We start from the raw sequence: 17,201 nt of genomic DNA, 5'->3' as shown, positions 1-17,201 counted from the left end.
CAAAAACCATCAAGTTAACTTATTTATATGCTTTTTTTTCTCAGCCAGCTCAGAGCAAACAGCAAGCCCAGAAATCAACATTCAATGCTTTGGCAGATATTATCTTACATACTGACATATCCCCCTCTGTTAACCAGTCTATGGTGCTAACTAAGAGAAAATCCCCAAACATCCAATTTGTATAAAAAAAATTATCTTATTTTTCCATCGCCTGTATCAGTTGTCAGTCTTACAGTAGTTAAGGCAAACAAGTAGTGTTGTAGTTGTGGAGGCAGTGGCGTCTTCTTCAACAGTGTCCAGTGTGTGTGTATGTGCATCTACTAAACTGTAATGTTCATTCATTCATGCAGTTCTTTGAGGTGTGGGTTTCTTGTCGTCCTTGTTGTGCCACTCAGACTGTGAAACATTCTGAGCAGCTGAACTGGTCCTTCTGCTAAACACTGGTTAAGATGCACGTTATAAATAGACTATCCAAGGCCAGCCATCATTGGGGTAGAGTATGGGAGAATATATATCCAGTGTAACAGGCCACCATGATGTACGTACTGACGCAGTACAGTGTGCATAGGATTTCACGATCTCAGTCTATGTGCACTTTTTATTTTTTTAGTCCGTTAGTTCCAATGCAAAGACAGGATGAGTGCCTCATGTGGTGATTTTTCTTCATGAATTCAGTCCGTCGGGGGGCTTCTAACAGAGTTACGAGGTCCCGTCGCTCCAGTGCGTTGACCATTCCTTTTTATGGACGACTCCCGACTTCTCAGTCTGGAACTGTGGCCTGTCCTCGCGAGGAATCTTCACTGCGTGGTACTGAGGCAGTTTTTCTTTGTAGTGGGCCCGGCGGAAGAAGCCACACTGTCGGCAGCAGGAGGAGGAGGAGAAGCAGGTGGGGTCACAGGTAGTAGAGGGGAAGAAGGGAAAAAACAAAGAATGAACTTATTGCATATAAGAGACTGTTTTTGCCCTCATTTGACTTGATAACATGGTCTGCTTCCAATATCATGCCCAGTTAGAGATCTATAAAATCTATTTTATTCCTATCAAGTAATGTCTTGTAGTTCATCTCAGACAGATGAAATGAAAACCTGATTATCTCTTGGTGACTTTGTGCAGTCACTGTGACATTTTAGTACAAAACCAATCCAACAAAAAGCATCTCCACATGCTCTTCATTTCTAATTCAGCAACAGAATTAAGTGACTTTGATTCACACACCAACACACGAGCAAAGTGCGATTAAGAAAAATCTGCACACATATGGGCAAAACACCAAATGATCCATTTAACACCTGGGATAAGCAGTCATTCATGAGATGCATGTGTAATGGTTTAATGAGGAAATTGAAAAGGGCATGACAAGCACGTCAGGAAATTGAAGTCCTACATTGACTGGTGTCAGATAATGATATATAATTTCAGCAGTACCTCGCTCTACAGTCCTCTCACAGCACAGAGGGAGGGATGACTGGATAGTGTTCAGGAGAAATAATGTCCTGAATCAATTTTTTATATCACTAAAACCCTCATTTAATATTTAAGCTCTAATAACAGAGAATAGCGCCACGGTGGCAAAAATGGATATTGCAGGTTATTGTCACTGTAACTATTACCTCTGCCAAGGAGGTTGTGTTTTCATATGTGTTTGTTTGTTTGTTTGTTTTGTTTGTTGGCAGGATAATAAAATACTTCAAAGTTATTGCTGATTAACTTTCTCATCGTGAAGTTATAAAATGTTTTTAATCTGCTCTGGCAAACACAGGAGCAATAACTAAATAATATAAAGTATGTTTAGAAAAATGGCTATAAGATTTCATCTGTATTTTTGTGATAATTATTGTTATTAGTTATTACTGTAACAAACACCACAAGCAACACCAGCGTGAGGTCGAGGAACACAGTGAGGATTTTTACCGCTTGCAGGGAGAGGAGGAGGGGAGAACAGGCCAGAGTGAAATATGTTTGATATTATAGTTCTGATGCCTGCTTCTCCACCTCCGAGGGTTGGACCCCCAAGTGGGCACGGTAGAACTCCGTCTCATAGTGTCGGCGCGGTTCGCTGCGTTTGAAGAACCCACACTGGTGCAACAGATCACCGTGGGGAAGTGAAGGAAAGGTAGAACAGTGGGAGAGAAACAATGAGAAACAGAATATAAGAAAGAAGGATTTAGGGACGGAGAGTTCCCAGATGGGATAGAGAGGATATAACATAAAGGGGGACGAGACAGAGGGAGGACAAACAGAAGTAGAAAAAGAGGACAGATGAGAGTGAGCTGGAAGGAATAAAATGATTACAGGACAGAACAAAGCAGATAGAACTAATTGGACTGACATGGAAAGTGATGAGAAAATGTCAGAGTAATTAGGTAGACGGGATGAAGTCAGGACGTCTGACATCAATATTTGATATAAAGGGAACTGTGAAGATTGTCTGTACCATAAAAAAACAAATACTGACTGTTTTGGGACTTGCAATAAGAGTCACGTCACCTGTGTGTATGCGTGTGGGTGTGTGTGTCTGTGTGTGTGTTTGTGTATGTGTGTGTGTTACCTTCCACAGGAGGCAGACCAGTAGAGTAAGCAGCAGGATGCCTGCCAGCACGGCTATGAGGATGATCCACCAGGGGATCGAGTACTGATCGACCAGACCAGGTTCAGGGTAGATCATCACTGGAACCTGGAGAGGAAAAGGACCCATTTCAAATACATATTTATCACTGCTGGATTGACACCATGTTTGTTTTTTTGTTAATTCATTTAAAAGGGATAATGCGTGTTAATCAAAGTGCATATTTGAGTCCAACAAGGTAAATGTGTGTATAAAAAACTCAGTAGTACATAGAGTGAGTGTCATGTGTTCAGTACCTGAGCAGCAGCATCCTTGAGGACCAGGTGCTTGATGCTGGACTTGACTGTGATGTTGACTCTGACCAGCAGCTCCAGAGCACTGACTGCTGGGAACTCCTGAGAGACACAGAGAGACAGTGAGCACTGTGAAAACTTGGTATTTTATAAGTTGTTTAGTTCCACTCGTTGTGCTGTCTGAGAATTCTGCATTTTCTCAAAAAGAAAGTCCCTTCTGTTGATGTCCAGTATCAGATCATTTGTAAAGTCACAATAATGTTCAAATCCACATATGGATTCACATGGAATAAATCAAACCACCGTAGAAAACCATGTTGGGTGAACAATGTATTTCTTGTTACTCTTGGATCTTTGCTGAATATTAAAGCTGCAGCTGCAGGTCACTCAGTGGTCAAAGCTGACAGTTGTAATCACAGACTGCTGACTGTTTTAACCCCTTATTACTCATTCAGAAATGCACTTCCTGCAGGTCTCCCTCATTCACACACATTACTTTCTTAAATCAGTGTGAGCACCGGCAGCTCAGAATGAGAGTATAATGTGTGATAACACAATGATGTTGTAATTTAATTTCACCTCTATGAAACTGCTATTCCACAGCCGGGCGTGGATCTTGAGGACAGCCTGACCAGAGAAGCTGTGGAGGGGACACTGGATCAGGACACAGCGTGCTGATCCCAGGAGACAGTCCTGGAGGGAAGAAAGCGACAGCTGAGCACTCTGGGTAATTATTTGAGTGAGACTGAGCACAAATATAAGCAGTTACAAAAAGTAGTGGAAACCAAATGGCCGAAGGCTGCATCTTTTTGTCTCACTGCAAACATCTATTCACCATAACACCCCCTTATTCTTGCTCCTTCTGTCCTGTGGCTCTTTTATATTACATTATATGTCAATTGTATCTATGCAGATGAATGAGAGATTGCATGAATGTATTTGTTTTTGTTTCTGTTCTGCAGAAACTGTATTGTCCACCTGGGACCATAAAGTCTTATCTTATCTTCTTCTCTTTCCCCTCTTACCAGTTTGAGCGACTTGCGTCTCTCTGAAGCTGCCACAGCTGGGGTGGTTCGTCCCACGCTGCCCTTCGTCATCACTTGACCTTCGTCCTCCGGATGGGAGCGGCGCGCTCGCCCAGCCTGCTGATGCGTTCAAACAGAAAGAGATGGATCAGTCACTTGAGACGGTTCAGGAAGAAGAATTAAGGTGTGTGTGTGGACGTGACCCGTCCGTGAACTGTGCAAATTTGGATAAGGAGGATGATGTTCCTGCTACGGTCTTGATCTCATGTTAGCTCAAATGCTGCTGAGATGCTGGCGCACTAGTGCGGCCCCTAGTGGCAGTGGATATCTCGGAATATCCTTTAAAAACACACATTTTTGTCAGTATCAATTACTGATCATTATTTTGTTTTGTAACTGAATGAATACTCAGTGTAAAAAAATCCAGAAAACATAAAAGTTCAGTTATTCTTTCCTAAAACACAGCAGTCATAAACAAAAAAACCTTGAGTTTACCATCGTATAAAACTAACAAATATTCACATTTGACAAGCTGATACCATCGATATTTGGAAATTAACAAAATCATTTATTCTCTAGAGGACGGATTTGTTTCCCGAAAATAATGAAACTGACATTTACAGTTTGGGTCAATAGGCTCAATAACAACAGAGATTAATCCAACCACGCCACTGAGAAACCTTAAGGGCAGCAATACATTGACTGACTGCTTCTTCTTTGCCTGAAAAGTTGAATCTACACTGTGAAATAATAAACTGTGCGCTGCTAACCTGTGGAAGCTCTGCAGCTGAGGACCTCTGTAGCTTCAGAGGATTCAGAGCTGCTGAGGGGACGCAGTGTGTGTCTGGGTGACCCTCAAACTTCAGGCTCGCGGGATACAGGAGCCACTTCCCATTGGCCAGTTCATAGGGCCACATGATATTCAGGAAGGCTGAGCCCAGCGTCTGCAGGGCTTGTCCGGTATTTGCCACCTGAATCAAAATGGCAAACACTGCAGTCATGCACTGACACACTACAGCACACATACAGTTTGAAGGACTCACACATTAGTATCCTCTACACACACACACACACTCATTCCTCACCACAAACTCGAAATCCACAGGGCTGCCGATGTCCTCCAGGCTGGTCATGGCACTCTCTCCCCTCACCGTGCCGCTGAAGAACAGCTGGTGAGGACGAGCGAGCCTGCAGTGAAACACAACATCACATCAGTGTGTCACACAGCTGCAAACACACTCACACACACTTACAGGGCTGTTGACTAGTTAAACTGAGTTTTATTAAATCAAAAACTTTTTTTGTTTTAACCTTCAAACTCACACTAACCTAGGAATGTAGTTTCTTTTTTAGGTTTCAAACAATAAAACAATAGTCAAGCTAAAGTTGAGAAAAAGCTTATAAAACAATACACAAGACAACTGGATTTTCAGTTCGATTGGTTTACATTCGGTTTAAGGTATTTTCTTTAATATAAAACATAACCAAACATCAATACGGAGTTGAAAGAAATGAATGGAAAACATGTGTGATGTTGGAATAAGATCATTTCAACAACTTTCAATCTTAGGGAAAGCAAAGGGAAGATGTTAAGGAAGTTATTAACAACTCACCCACTGACAGAAAGGGGGAGCTCTATCACAACTTTAGCTAATGCAGTGGCTGGGACCAGGTCAGGCTGCTCGCTGATGCTGAGAACAGAATAATGAACAAACACAAAGAGAGAGTCAGTGTTTTATCAGAACAAGTCAAATATCTCATATTTATATATATGAATAAACTGAAATAACGCACAGCTCCATCCTGTCGGGAAAATAACTTACGTTGTCAGTAGGAGATCTGCTGTCAGCTCAGTCGTCTCAATGGTGATGTTGGATGTGCTCAGGTTGATGGAGAATTTCAGCTGAGAGTCAAACACACACATACACACACACGGATTTATAACAACCAATATCAAGTGAAAAGACAAAAAATACACGAAATCAACAAATAGTGCAGAGCTGAAATGAACAGTTCTAAACTAACATTATTTACCTTAGTGTCTCGTTTCACAGGGTTTCCCAGCTCACATTCCACTTGGGAGCCATTCTGGTTCGCTTGACATCTCATCTAAACAGAACATTTTAGATTTCTAATGAGTACAAGAGCCAATATCATCGTTTGGTGTCATTGACATCATTGTCAAACACAGATTTCAAAAACTTGTTCCAAATGCTGCTGTGATGAACTCATACCTGAGGTGGGACCCTGGAGCCGGCGTACGACAGAGTGTTTGGCAGGGAGATAATCAGCTGAGCAGCGTGGGCGTCGTCTCCGTCCTCATCGGGGTGAAGGGGGTCAGAGGGTAGGTTGGTGACGGTGACCTCCAGCACCACCAGCCGCTGGTCTGACAGGGAGAACACCTGGACATCGTCCTCATCTCTACAGAGAGGACAAACGAAGAGAGGAAGAAGAGATGGAGATGAAAACACACGTGCACAGACGTCCAGCAGCAAATCAATTTACTGTGACGGCTGCGTACACATAATATCAAGCAAAAGTAAAACTGTATATTAATCATTGTATATTAGCAGGTCATCCCACAATATTTTATTTAAAAGAAAAAACACTATACAAAAAAACGTTCTAATTCGTTTTAAATCCCTTTCTCTACTATGATAATAGTCACTTTGCAAATAATATTCCCTTAACTTGTTTTTTCCTCTGCAGAGGCCTTATTGGAGCTGGGGTGTAGGTTACTAAGCAACAGTTTGCTGGGCAACAGGACACACTATTAAAACCACCAGCTCACACAGACTGAGACAGATACTAACTTTGGCAGAGGCGTGAAGAGGTCGGAGGTCAGGGGTCGTGTTCCAAACTGGTAGCTCAGCTTCAGGTTGCTCTGGCAGATTTTGTCACTGCCACATCCTTCTCGCAGGAAGTTCACCTTCAGGGGGTAAACGAGACAGACAGGAGGAATCAGAGTTCGTGTTTTGATACATAATAATGTAGAAAGACATGTTGTATTGCATTATACCTTCTATGTCTGTATAATTAATTTAGTACATTTACTGCTTACAGAGATGTAGATACTTTCCCTCCCATAAAAAAATGACCCCACACATCAAACAAGCAGTTTATTAAGACCTTGTTGATTAATGTGTTTTTATCCCTTCTTCAACTGAGAGTGAATTTCTTGTGCTGACTCAAAAGCTTCTCTGTTACTTTATGAAGAGGAGGTTCTTTTCAGACATGTTGTATTTAACATTTGAAGCAACTATTGTACAAACACAGGATCATCTTGAGAAAGATTTTGCAACAAAAATCCTGTGATTTAACAAAAATCTATGTATTTTTAGGCTAATTATGATTCTCTATCTATATCTAATGAGTGTGAAGTATTAAAGAAAATCTTATGTTGTTTATACAGATATGGTGCATTGTGAGAAGCTAACTGAGCAGTATGAAATACTTCTGCTTCCTGCTGGTTACTGACCTCAGAGTGCAGCGTGTTGGACGGGGACACACTCAGCACAGGCGCCAGCTTCTCCAGCTTCTTTGCACCCGAGTGTCTGCGTGGCGGCACAGGCTTGATTGTATGGGTTATTGCCAACGAGATGGGACGCAGTTTGTCCTGGATACTCTCCTGCGAGGACAGAGATGATGATTAGGGGTAAAGCAAAGTATCTGGTCATGGAGTTAGGCTGGGGAAAATGTAGATTGACTCCTATTTGTTAAAATGTTGAAAGAAAGGAAGTATTTGGGGCACCAAAACTGCACCAAAAGGCAGATTTTTACCTTGTATACATGTACCTACTATTTACCTATTATTTAAATGGATTTTTGCAACCAGAGCATAATGAAATAAACCATAAGCATGATGTATCTGACTAGGAACAAGCAATCAAATGTTTCTGACGTGGAGTTGGAAGACAGCAGTGGTGCACACTGGGTAACGCTGGAGATGCAGCTCCACCTCCTCCGTCTGCGTGTACTCGGGCTCGAGTGAACTGCGGCCCAGGAAATTAACACGGTGCGGGAGGCCCAGCTTCCTGCGCTCGGTGTCGGCTTCGAAGTGCACCACCAGGGCTTGATGGGAGTGAAGAAGAGGGTGAGAGAGAGGGAGAGAGAGAGAGAGAGAGGTTGAAATATCCAAAATTCCCGGACACGCACACAGAGAGCACTTCAGGAGCCCACCAGGGGCCGAGCATATATTAAACCCCTCATCTCGGGGAATACAGTGTTACACAGCTGTGAGTTAATCATAATAAAGTCTAACCTTACCACAGATAAAGTTACTACATCACTGTAAATAGAAAGGTCTCCTGTCACTGGGCAGCGTGATACGCAGTCCCACGTGAGAGAACGGACACAAACGCTGGTGAAGACTGAGGTGCGACTTACTGATGTGTGGTGAGTAGTGCTCCGGGTGGGCTGTGAAGGTGAGGCAGGCCTTGACCTCCACACTGAAGGAGTCACATGGGGGAGAGGGAACAAAATAAACCGTTAGAGGTTTAAACAACAATCACAGTTAGTTTTTAAAAGTTTTATATATATATATATGTATGTGATTTTAAACATTAATATAACAGCCAACAAATATTTGCTATATAAAGACAAAGAAGAATAGTGGCGACCTTGGTAGGCAGTCACTTTGCGTGTTGTAATCTGAGCTTCTTTGTTTTGGTTGCCAGTCTGGGCACACGTTCATGTTAGTGCATGTACATGTGCATGTTAGTCGTCGTCGTCCCCCCCCCCCCATGTAAAACCATTGGCCCTCCCCACGTTTATAAAGTAACATGGCTAAAGGTCCAATCAGCAGTGATATAAATTTGACACCCGGGTGGACAGGCTCTTTTTATTGTCTCTACTGCACACATCCATCATGGATTCTCCAATTAACCTAACCCCAATCTCAAAGTGTTTGGACTGTGGGATGTATCCAGAGTAACAACAGAAAACCCTCGCAGATCCTGGATCCCTCGGTTCTACTGAACAAAGGAACACTTTGTTTAGTTGTGCTTCTAGTTGTGTGTTTGGATACCACTTTCATTGGGCTTTGCAACACCCAAGGACTGTATATTTAACACCTTGCTGGGAACACACAACTAGGGGAAGGTGTGGTTGACCATTTGTCCGAGAGGCTGGTACCAGTGCGACACTTAGCAGCAGTTAATATCGTTTATCAGACCTTTGAAATCTGGGTTTGGTTATTGGTTAAGTTATACTGGATGTTTTATGACATTATCAGTTCTTACCAGTGTCCTTGTCTGCCCTTGCAGCTGTACTGCTCCAGATCAATGTATTGCGGATCAATAGATATATCTCTGATTACATGAATGACTGGACGAGACCTAGGGACACATAAAAACACTTTTTAATTGGTAACACAAATAACGCCCAACTGATGCTAAAACAGATTGCGATGGTAAAGACTTTGTTTCTAGCATCCGGCAAACTTAAGATTCTGATCGTAATTTTTCCAATAATTAAAATTTTATTGATATTATTGACAATCTCGTTAAGATGTAATTTCATTTCTTACCTGAAGAGAACCACTGAATCATTAAGAGAGCCCACTGCCATGTCTGGATATTGATTATTGTCAATGTCCAGACCACCTGAGATGGAGTATCCAAAACGTCTCACGTCAAAGTCCCGCCCGTCCAGCACCTGACGGGATGAGAAAAATGAGAATCAATAGTCTGTATTGATTTAGTGTAATATTTCCTGTTTCCTTGGTGCAATCCTTTTATTTTTATCCCTCTTTTCATCTATCCATTTACTCACTCGTCTTGTGAAACTCACCTGAGCAGGTTTCGTCTCAATTCCAGAATCTGATCCTCTGTAGATGAAAACTTTGCCGTCACCATCATATGGCGCTCCGACAGCAATATCTGTTCACATTCAGGAACAGAGTTTTATTAGACACCACAGTCTATTAAATTTCTTTATATCGAAAATACATTCTACCCTTTAACAGTTTAAGTTCAATATCAAATCCAATGCATGGTTTATTTAAGTTAAATGCAAATAAAATATATAATAAATATAATATAATCGAGAATTCCTACAAATTTAACAAAAAATTAAGTTTTAAAATTTGTAAATTAAGTAACTTAAAAACACAAAGTTCAACACTTGCATTAATGAGGCCTGATCCCCTGAATGAAAAACACATTGAGGTCATTAAACACTCTCTGGGTTTTTTGGATACAATTGTTCTCACCTCCATATCCATCCTGGTCCAGATCTCCGATGTTGCTGACCGTAATCCCGAACATGGAGTCATACGTCCCGTTGAGACGGATCGGCCGAGCGTGATCGTCCCAGTGGCCGAAGGGATTCAAGTAAACGTAAACGGCTCCACCGATCTCGGCCTTACGGTCGAAAAAATTGGGAGCACCGACGATGAGGTCTGTCCAGCTGAAGAAGAGAAACAGGGTTAGAGAAACCATCTCGTCATTTTAATAGAAGGTTTGATAGGGTTTTATAAGAGTGTGTAGACAAAATTGTCGCTGTCAACATTTCTTAAGGGCACTTCAGCCCATATCTTTTCCTGCGAGTCCAGGGAATCGACCCAACAACCTTCCCATAGCCACCCTACTTGCCACCAACTCTAAGACCTAGGCCTCAGCATTTCCTCACCCGTCCCTGTTCAGATCCGCCGTAGCTACCGAGTACCCAAACGAGGAGGCCAGCTCCTCCCCCCAGAAAATGTGCTGTGGCACCAGCCGGTACACGTTATCCTTCCTGAGCAGCACCACCGCCCCTGTGTGATTGGCCCGGGGTGCGCCTGCCACAAAAGTCAGTTCTCCGAGACTCGTTATCCCAAAGGCTGAGTCCACAGAAAACCCTGTAAAAAGAAGGAGGAGAAGGAGAAGGAAGGCAGAGTGGAGGAGCAGGAGGAGGAGGAAGGGTCATGGGTTAGTATTGAGCACGGGTCTCAGAGGCTAATCTCCTCTCAGTGTAGCGTGTGGTGCTCATCTTCTTACTAATGAAATGTGTGCCTTAAGTGACTATTGATTTTATGCCAAACTCATGAGGGGTATGAATGTCCTGGGTGCTGCGTTTGTGGGAGGAGAGCGAGCGGCTGTGCATCCACCAGCGGGAGCAGAAGGGCAGAGGGAGATGTCTGATGTCTCCTGAGATTCATGATCTTGTTGTTCTGTACCAGCTGCCTCTGGTGAAGACAGTGTGTAAACACAGTGAGTGGATATTAATCAGATTTATGGCCTAAAGCATCTCCTCCTTTGTGCGAGTGTGCATTGTGGTAGTGTGCATATGTATGCTTGTGTGTGTGTGAAGGAATGTGAGGATGTGTTTGCATATAAATCAGATAAAGCAAGGGATTGAACAAGTGGAAGGGCGAAGGGTGTGTGTGTGTGTGTGTGTGTGTGTGTGTGTGTGTCTGTGCGTGTGTTTCGTCGTGTTGTATTTTCTGATCAAGCTGTGAAAAATGGCACATCATATCAAACATTTCACTTTAGCAGAAGCAGTCGCATGCATTTGCTTCGCTATTTCACAAAAGAAAAACGTGCAGAGGGTGTGAAAAAGGAGGATTATCTATCAGGACATTTGTTAGTGCTGAGTAAACATGCAGAAGGAGACAAAACAGAGACAAACAGTGGGCAGCTCTAGGGTGGCAGGTGTGGAATGCAACAGTCTGCATCTCAATTCCTGTAAAAGCCCAATGGACAGAGAGAACGGACTATTCTTTCCACACAGGCCGGCTTTTAACACACAGGCTTACGACAAGGTCGACACTGTAAAACTAAATGGCCGATGGAGGCTTGAGGACCACAGAGGGCTTTTAAAAGGGGGTGGGGCCCTGCATCCGCCTATTAAAGGTGGGACCAGCGATAGTGATTTCAATTAAGTGTGAGGATTTCCCTTAATTTCACTGGCCTATAAGAAATCATTTGTAATAACTGGTTCGCATGTTATTCTTGAAGGGATTTTTTTTAAATCATAATGCAACTCTAAGGCATTACAAATTTATGTAATCCATATTAATACCTCTGCAAAGGAGGTGATGTTGTCATTTGCATTTGTTTATTTGTTTAATTTTCAGAAGGATTACGCTAAAGCCACAGGACAGATTACCTAGAAACTCAGTGGCAGGATGTGGTATTGGTCTGGAAAGAACCTATTCAAATTTGTTGTGGATCTAAGTTTACGATTTCTTTTCACTTTCCTTAACATTGAGAGATTTTTTTTTAATGTTTTTGTTTATTTCTCAAAGAATAATTAATGGATATTGAGGTGAAAAGCATATTTAGGGGACTGATATTGAAAACCTTGAAAAAGGTGCAATAAATGTAACAACCTCAATGGGTAAAAAAAATGGCAATTTAATCACTCCCCAGTTAAATTAACAGCCTATTAAATACAATTTTTGTTTATGATTTCTTTAAGCCTTTACAGAGGTAAAAAATGATGTATGCCTTTTATATCCAGCAATGCTCCTTGGATAAATAGACCGGTAAACCTATCTGTTGATGGATTTACTGTTTGTATACAATCATAGTAAAAAAAGGAACAACTGGAATCCTGTGCCATGTGAGATTTAACAACAGTTTAGGATAAGACTTCAGGAATATAAATAACACTGTCTGTCATTTTAGTAAACATGCAGGTGTGGCATCTCATCTGGTTAGGATCAATGGAAGCATGTGAGTTATAAATGGAGGCTAGAAGGTCATGTGGGAATTAGTGTTGTCAAGGAGACGGCTCAATATGGTGAGTGGGAGGGTAAACAGGCGTGGAGGTATGTGAATAAAGAGATTTATTGCAGATCCAAACACTTAGTCAAAGTAGAGATAGGAAGCACATGGCAACTGTAAACAAATAAAAAACAGCCTGACGATGAGTCATTGCACATCGACAGATTATCTTCAAAAAATTAAACACATTGTAATCCACCACCTTGTCCACACTAACTTCCAAAACAATAGTAGCTCATACTTTTTTGCTATTGTTATAAATTGGGTATGGCAGTGGCCTGCGAATGCCGGTAATGTGGTAATGCTAAATTAAGCTGCAAACTTCTATTTAGACCTAGCAATGGTAAGCACACAAAGAATAACCAGTATATATCCACCTGTGACATTGTTTTTCCAAATACTTTGATTTGCATGTATACAAGTTTGATGAAAATCTGAAAGCATTTGTATAAAATCTGATGGGAGGCCCAAACGCCTGCAAAATATTCCCACTCTTTTGTGGACAGGGCATGAAACAGGTCAACAACTGCAGGATAGATTGTTGTGATAGTTGATACCAACATTCATGGTCCCCAGAGGATACCACTGAGTTTTGTGATCCCTAACTTTCCTCCAGCACTGATTTGAGATCAATGTTCTCACTTATCCAATGAAAATATCTTGTTCCTTGTTTCCATGACGATGCATCGTAATAACTTTGGTGATCCTTGATTTTTTTCATCTAGCATCATCATCAGGTCAAAATATAAAAAAAATTCCAGTACTTTGGTAGCGACAGAACTAACCTACGCATTGTGTTAGCTTTTGTGTTTAGTGCTATCAGAAAATGTTAGTATTTTAACATTCTAAACTAAGTTAACACAGTAACCATTATACTCACTGAAAATCAGTACGTTCTCATTGCGAGCATGTTAGCACACTAATATTAGCTCAGAACACTAGACCCGTAGCCTTGATTGTTAGTTGAACCCTTTTTATAAGTAAAACGACGACAAACCACGGGAAAACCACCGCCACCTGGAAAGCTTCGAACCGACACACACATGCAGACTGACTCGACACGCGACAGACATCTACAGACACAACAGACAAACACCTGCTGCTATGAAAAGAGACAACCATCTCTAGAATTAGGCTACTAGTTAAGGATGAAACGGAAAAAAAATCATATTCAAAAACAATATATGAAAGGGTTTATAGTAGCCTTTTGGTTTTGGATGGTTGTCTCTTTATAACAGCGAAGGTGATACTGTCCCATGTTGTACACACTCAATTTTATACACGTAGACACGAGGTAGACAGGATTAAGACAAAGAGGGTGGGACTACTTCCACTACAAGCCCAGTCCGGTCCAAACAACAACACGCCACGCCTACAAACCTAAGTAGCTATTATGAGCTACGTCCTCAAATGGCGTGGGCCGGCTGGAGGGCTCCAGAGTTTTGTACAGCAGTGCATCTTCAACAGGGCTAGCCATGAACAAGAGCCCTACGGCCCGAGACAGGAAGAGAAAGACAGAGAGACGTACAGAGTGCGGGAGGGGAGTGATGGGGTGGTGAGGAGAACAAAAAAGAGTGAAAAGAGAGAAACAAAGGGGGAGAAGGGAGGTGCAGGTGAGACAGGCTGTGATTGATTGGTGTTTTGTCGCAGCGGGTTTCTCTTCCCCCTTGGAAACCACTGGGTACCCAGTAGAGAGATGACGTTCATGGCTCAGACTGTAGCCCGACACTGGACAACACCCACATAACTGTACGTTTTGACATGTTTTCCCACACTTCATTTCTAGAAGAGGGCGGAGGATGGCATGGGGGTGACATCATTGTTTTGTTTTTTAAATTCATGTCAGGCCACAATAAATTTGGACGTATTTGAGGAGTCCACCCACATTCATATGAGAAAATGTTGGAGGAGTCTTACACAGGGCCTCATGACTCACAGCAGAAATACTTCGCCGGGAATTACAGGGACACTAAATCTAATTGTTTCTCTCTACCAGTCAAAAGCAGTTGCTACTGTTGCTGTAGCCACTGTGGTAATGTCCGTCCTGTTTGGGGTACAGTCTGAGCCCTGGTGTCGCCCCTCCTCCGGCCTCTCGCTTTCTCTCCCGTGCCCCGGCAGCAGTGAGCAGGGAGGGCAGATCCTACCCAGGTAACTGTGGTAAGGCAGAGGGATGAGCTGAGCATTAAGTTCTTTCTGATCTGCCACCTCGTAGGGTCCGTCGTCATAGAAACCGAGGTCAAGCAGAGTCTGGTTTACGAGCTGGACGCGCATCTCACCTGGAATGGAAATAGGTGAGGACACAGGAAAGCAACAACAGAACTTTGGCAGAAGACGTAGAGCTACAGGCCCTCATGCTCTTTGCTTCAAAAATACACGCACTTATGCTTACTTACACAGTTTCATATTGTATACACGCAGAGGAAAATATACAGTTAAACATAGCATTAATCTTCTGTTCCAGACGATGACGATATGACTGAAGAAGATAAATCTCAGTACTTTCTTTGATTAGCTGCATGCTGCTGCTCTGCATAGGTTCACTGTCCAATCACTAGATTGGCTTTTGAATCAATTACTTCCCCCCTGAGTCCTGTCAGTAGTATGTCTATAATTAGATTGTTTATCAGCTGCTGGATGTAGCTTTATAGTTACCATATATACATGTCATTGTTCTAATATAACTCTTTTTTATCTTAATAAGACACCAAATAAGTATAATTGCCTCATTATTCAGTCATAAATCAGAGAAAACTCTGAACATGGTGATGGCAAACGAGAGAAAGCACTGCAAAGTACGGAGTTCAATAAAATGTCAGTATTTCATATAGATACCGATCAAACATCTAACATCACATTCTATCTGCTGAATGTGGCCAATTTCTGACAAACATATAACAAACACATTGGCAATAACATCTAGGCCAAGAAATAAAGGCTGGTAAATAGCTTAAGAGATAGTTCACCCAAAATTTGAAATGTACTCATTATCTAGCACAAACTCTCACCTCTATGGTCTTGCCCAGGGGTGCATGCTTTTGAGGTGTGTGCATGTGAATGTGAATGCGGCTCCAGAGGAGAATATCAGAGGATATTTAGGATAAAAACATGGTGTAGATTAAGTCTTGCGAAGTCTAATTTGAATGGTAGGGCTTGCGGACACTTTGATGACACCACACAAGCAGTATGGAGGCATTTTATATATTTTTTACATTTGAAGAAGCGGTCACCATTAACTTCAATTGTATTGGATTTGGCTGCAATGCTGATTACCCCTGAAACTCCAAAAGTTTTTTTTGTTGACTCAAACACTTCACCCACCCCTCCATAGGATGGTTGTGAGTAGATAATGACTGAATTTTCATTTTTGGGTGAACTATCCCTTTAGTATGCTTGTTGTTGCCACCTAGAGGTATTACAAGTCTGTGTTTCTATGATCCAACCTTCAGAAGGCCAATGAGACTCCATACCTTTCCAGTTGTATGTTCCCGGAGCACCAAACAGAATGAAGTTGTTGTCTGGGGTGAAGCTGACAGACAGGCCCTGCTGACAGAAACCAAACTGCTCGTGTCCCTGCGGTCGCCCCTCGCAGAACTTCCACTCGCCTCCGTCCAGGTCGTCTCGCTCCGTCAGGTCCTCACTCAGGACGTAGCAGCGTCCAATGGGGTCACGAGTCTCCGAGGGTTGATTTACACGTTGCCTGAGCTCGTACAGGTGAGCGCAGGTCTGATAAGAGACAGGCAACAGCACAATATATTTATTTTCACAATTTTAAGGGAGCGATGACAAAATAAGTTATAAAAGTTAATTTAATGGGATCCAAGGGAATGTATGTCCATGACTGCAGAACAACAAGGTAGATTATCACTCTCTTGGATTCCCTGCACTAATGAATTTACATGATGTGGTCTTTACTCACCACCACCTTCCCTCCAATCCCCTGACTTTTCACAGTCACTCCCAGCCACTGGTTGTCTTTGCTCTCTCGGTCCAGACTCACTGAGGGAAAACACAGAAGGAAACAGCAAACATGGACCACATTTTAAACCAATTAGAAACTGAGCCAACGCAAGAAAAAGCACGTTGTTATACAAGTTCAAGGTAAAGGTTATTTTATGTGAGGCAGATGCAAAATTCAAAACAGGAAATGTAGAGGAAATACGTTTTATAGTTAGTTTTGAAAACAAAGGTTTAACAATGTGCACATTTTTCTGCAGCCACCCAGTGGACCTGAAGGCTTACATCCGGATTCAACAGAAGGAAGGAAGTTGCATTAAATTCAAGGATCGTCTCAGTGGAAAAATTTAAAAAACAGTGGGTATGTTTTTAAAAGTGCTTACATTTTTATATAATATAATTGTGTGTGAATATTCTTTGAACATTAATTGACTGATCATTTCAGTTTTACTCACCTTCTCCGTCAATATCCACCCTCTCACAGTCATACTCCTCTGGTGTGATCGGACACCTGAACAAGGCTCCTGGTCGACTGCCCCGCAATTGACCTAGCCCTGCTGCCTGCGGCGCCCCCACCAGGATCCTGAAAGAACATCAGTGACAATTAATTTAATCACATGGTGTAATGACGGAAGTTTGATTCCACGTCAATTTC

The 17,201-nt window shown here is 42.2% G+C and overlaps 1 protein-coding gene across 1 annotated transcript in view; it reads right to left on the bottom strand.

Annotated features, from left to right (window-relative positions):
* Positions 1–461: 461 nt before the first annotated feature.
* The window catches only part of itga7 (integrin, alpha 7), a 33,180-nt gene continuing 16,440 nt past the window's right edge, over positions 462–17,201 (bottom strand). Inside the window, exons 2-27 of the mRNA XM_061070146.1 lie at positions 17,002–17,129; positions 16,509–16,588; positions 16,060–16,315; positions 14,737–14,868; positions 13,973–14,080; positions 10,515–10,722; positions 10,096–10,292; positions 9,675–9,763; positions 9,412–9,539; positions 9,125–9,220; positions 8,271–8,332; positions 7,786–7,955; positions 7,363–7,512; positions 6,698–6,813; positions 6,119–6,305; positions 5,919–5,993; positions 5,708–5,787; positions 5,498–5,575; positions 4,970–5,072; positions 4,655–4,855; positions 4,582–4,590; positions 3,885–4,004; positions 3,439–3,552; positions 2,863–2,961; positions 2,549–2,674; positions 462–855 (exon numbers count right to left, since the gene is read on the bottom strand). Coding sequence (XP_060926129.1) covers positions 700–855; positions 2,549–2,674; positions 2,863–2,961; positions 3,439–3,552; positions 3,885–4,004; positions 4,582–4,590; positions 4,655–4,855; positions 4,970–5,072; positions 5,498–5,575; positions 5,708–5,787; positions 5,919–5,993; positions 6,119–6,305; positions 6,698–6,813; positions 7,363–7,512; positions 7,786–7,955; positions 8,271–8,332; positions 9,125–9,220; positions 9,412–9,539; positions 9,675–9,763; positions 10,096–10,292; positions 10,515–10,722; positions 13,973–14,080; positions 14,737–14,868; positions 16,060–16,315; positions 16,509–16,588; positions 17,002–17,129 — 3,268 coding nt within the window. The 3' untranslated portion in view covers positions 462–699. The remainder of the gene's footprint in view (positions 856–2,548; positions 2,675–2,862; positions 2,962–3,438; positions 3,553–3,884; positions 4,005–4,581; positions 4,591–4,654; positions 4,856–4,969; positions 5,073–5,497; positions 5,576–5,707; positions 5,788–5,918; positions 5,994–6,118; positions 6,306–6,697; positions 6,814–7,362; positions 7,513–7,785; positions 7,956–8,270; positions 8,333–9,124; positions 9,221–9,411; positions 9,540–9,674; positions 9,764–10,095; positions 10,293–10,514; positions 10,723–13,972; positions 14,081–14,736; positions 14,869–16,059; positions 16,316–16,508; positions 16,589–17,001; positions 17,130–17,201) is intronic.

This window comes from Limanda limanda, chromosome 4 (assembly GCF_963576545.1).
Source record: "Limanda limanda chromosome 4, fLimLim1.1, whole genome shotgun sequence".
NCBI lineage: Eukaryota > Metazoa > Chordata > Actinopteri > Pleuronectiformes > Pleuronectidae > Limanda > Limanda limanda.
Note: the sequence above shows the minus strand (reverse complement) of the source record. Positions and strands in the feature narration are given on the sequence as shown.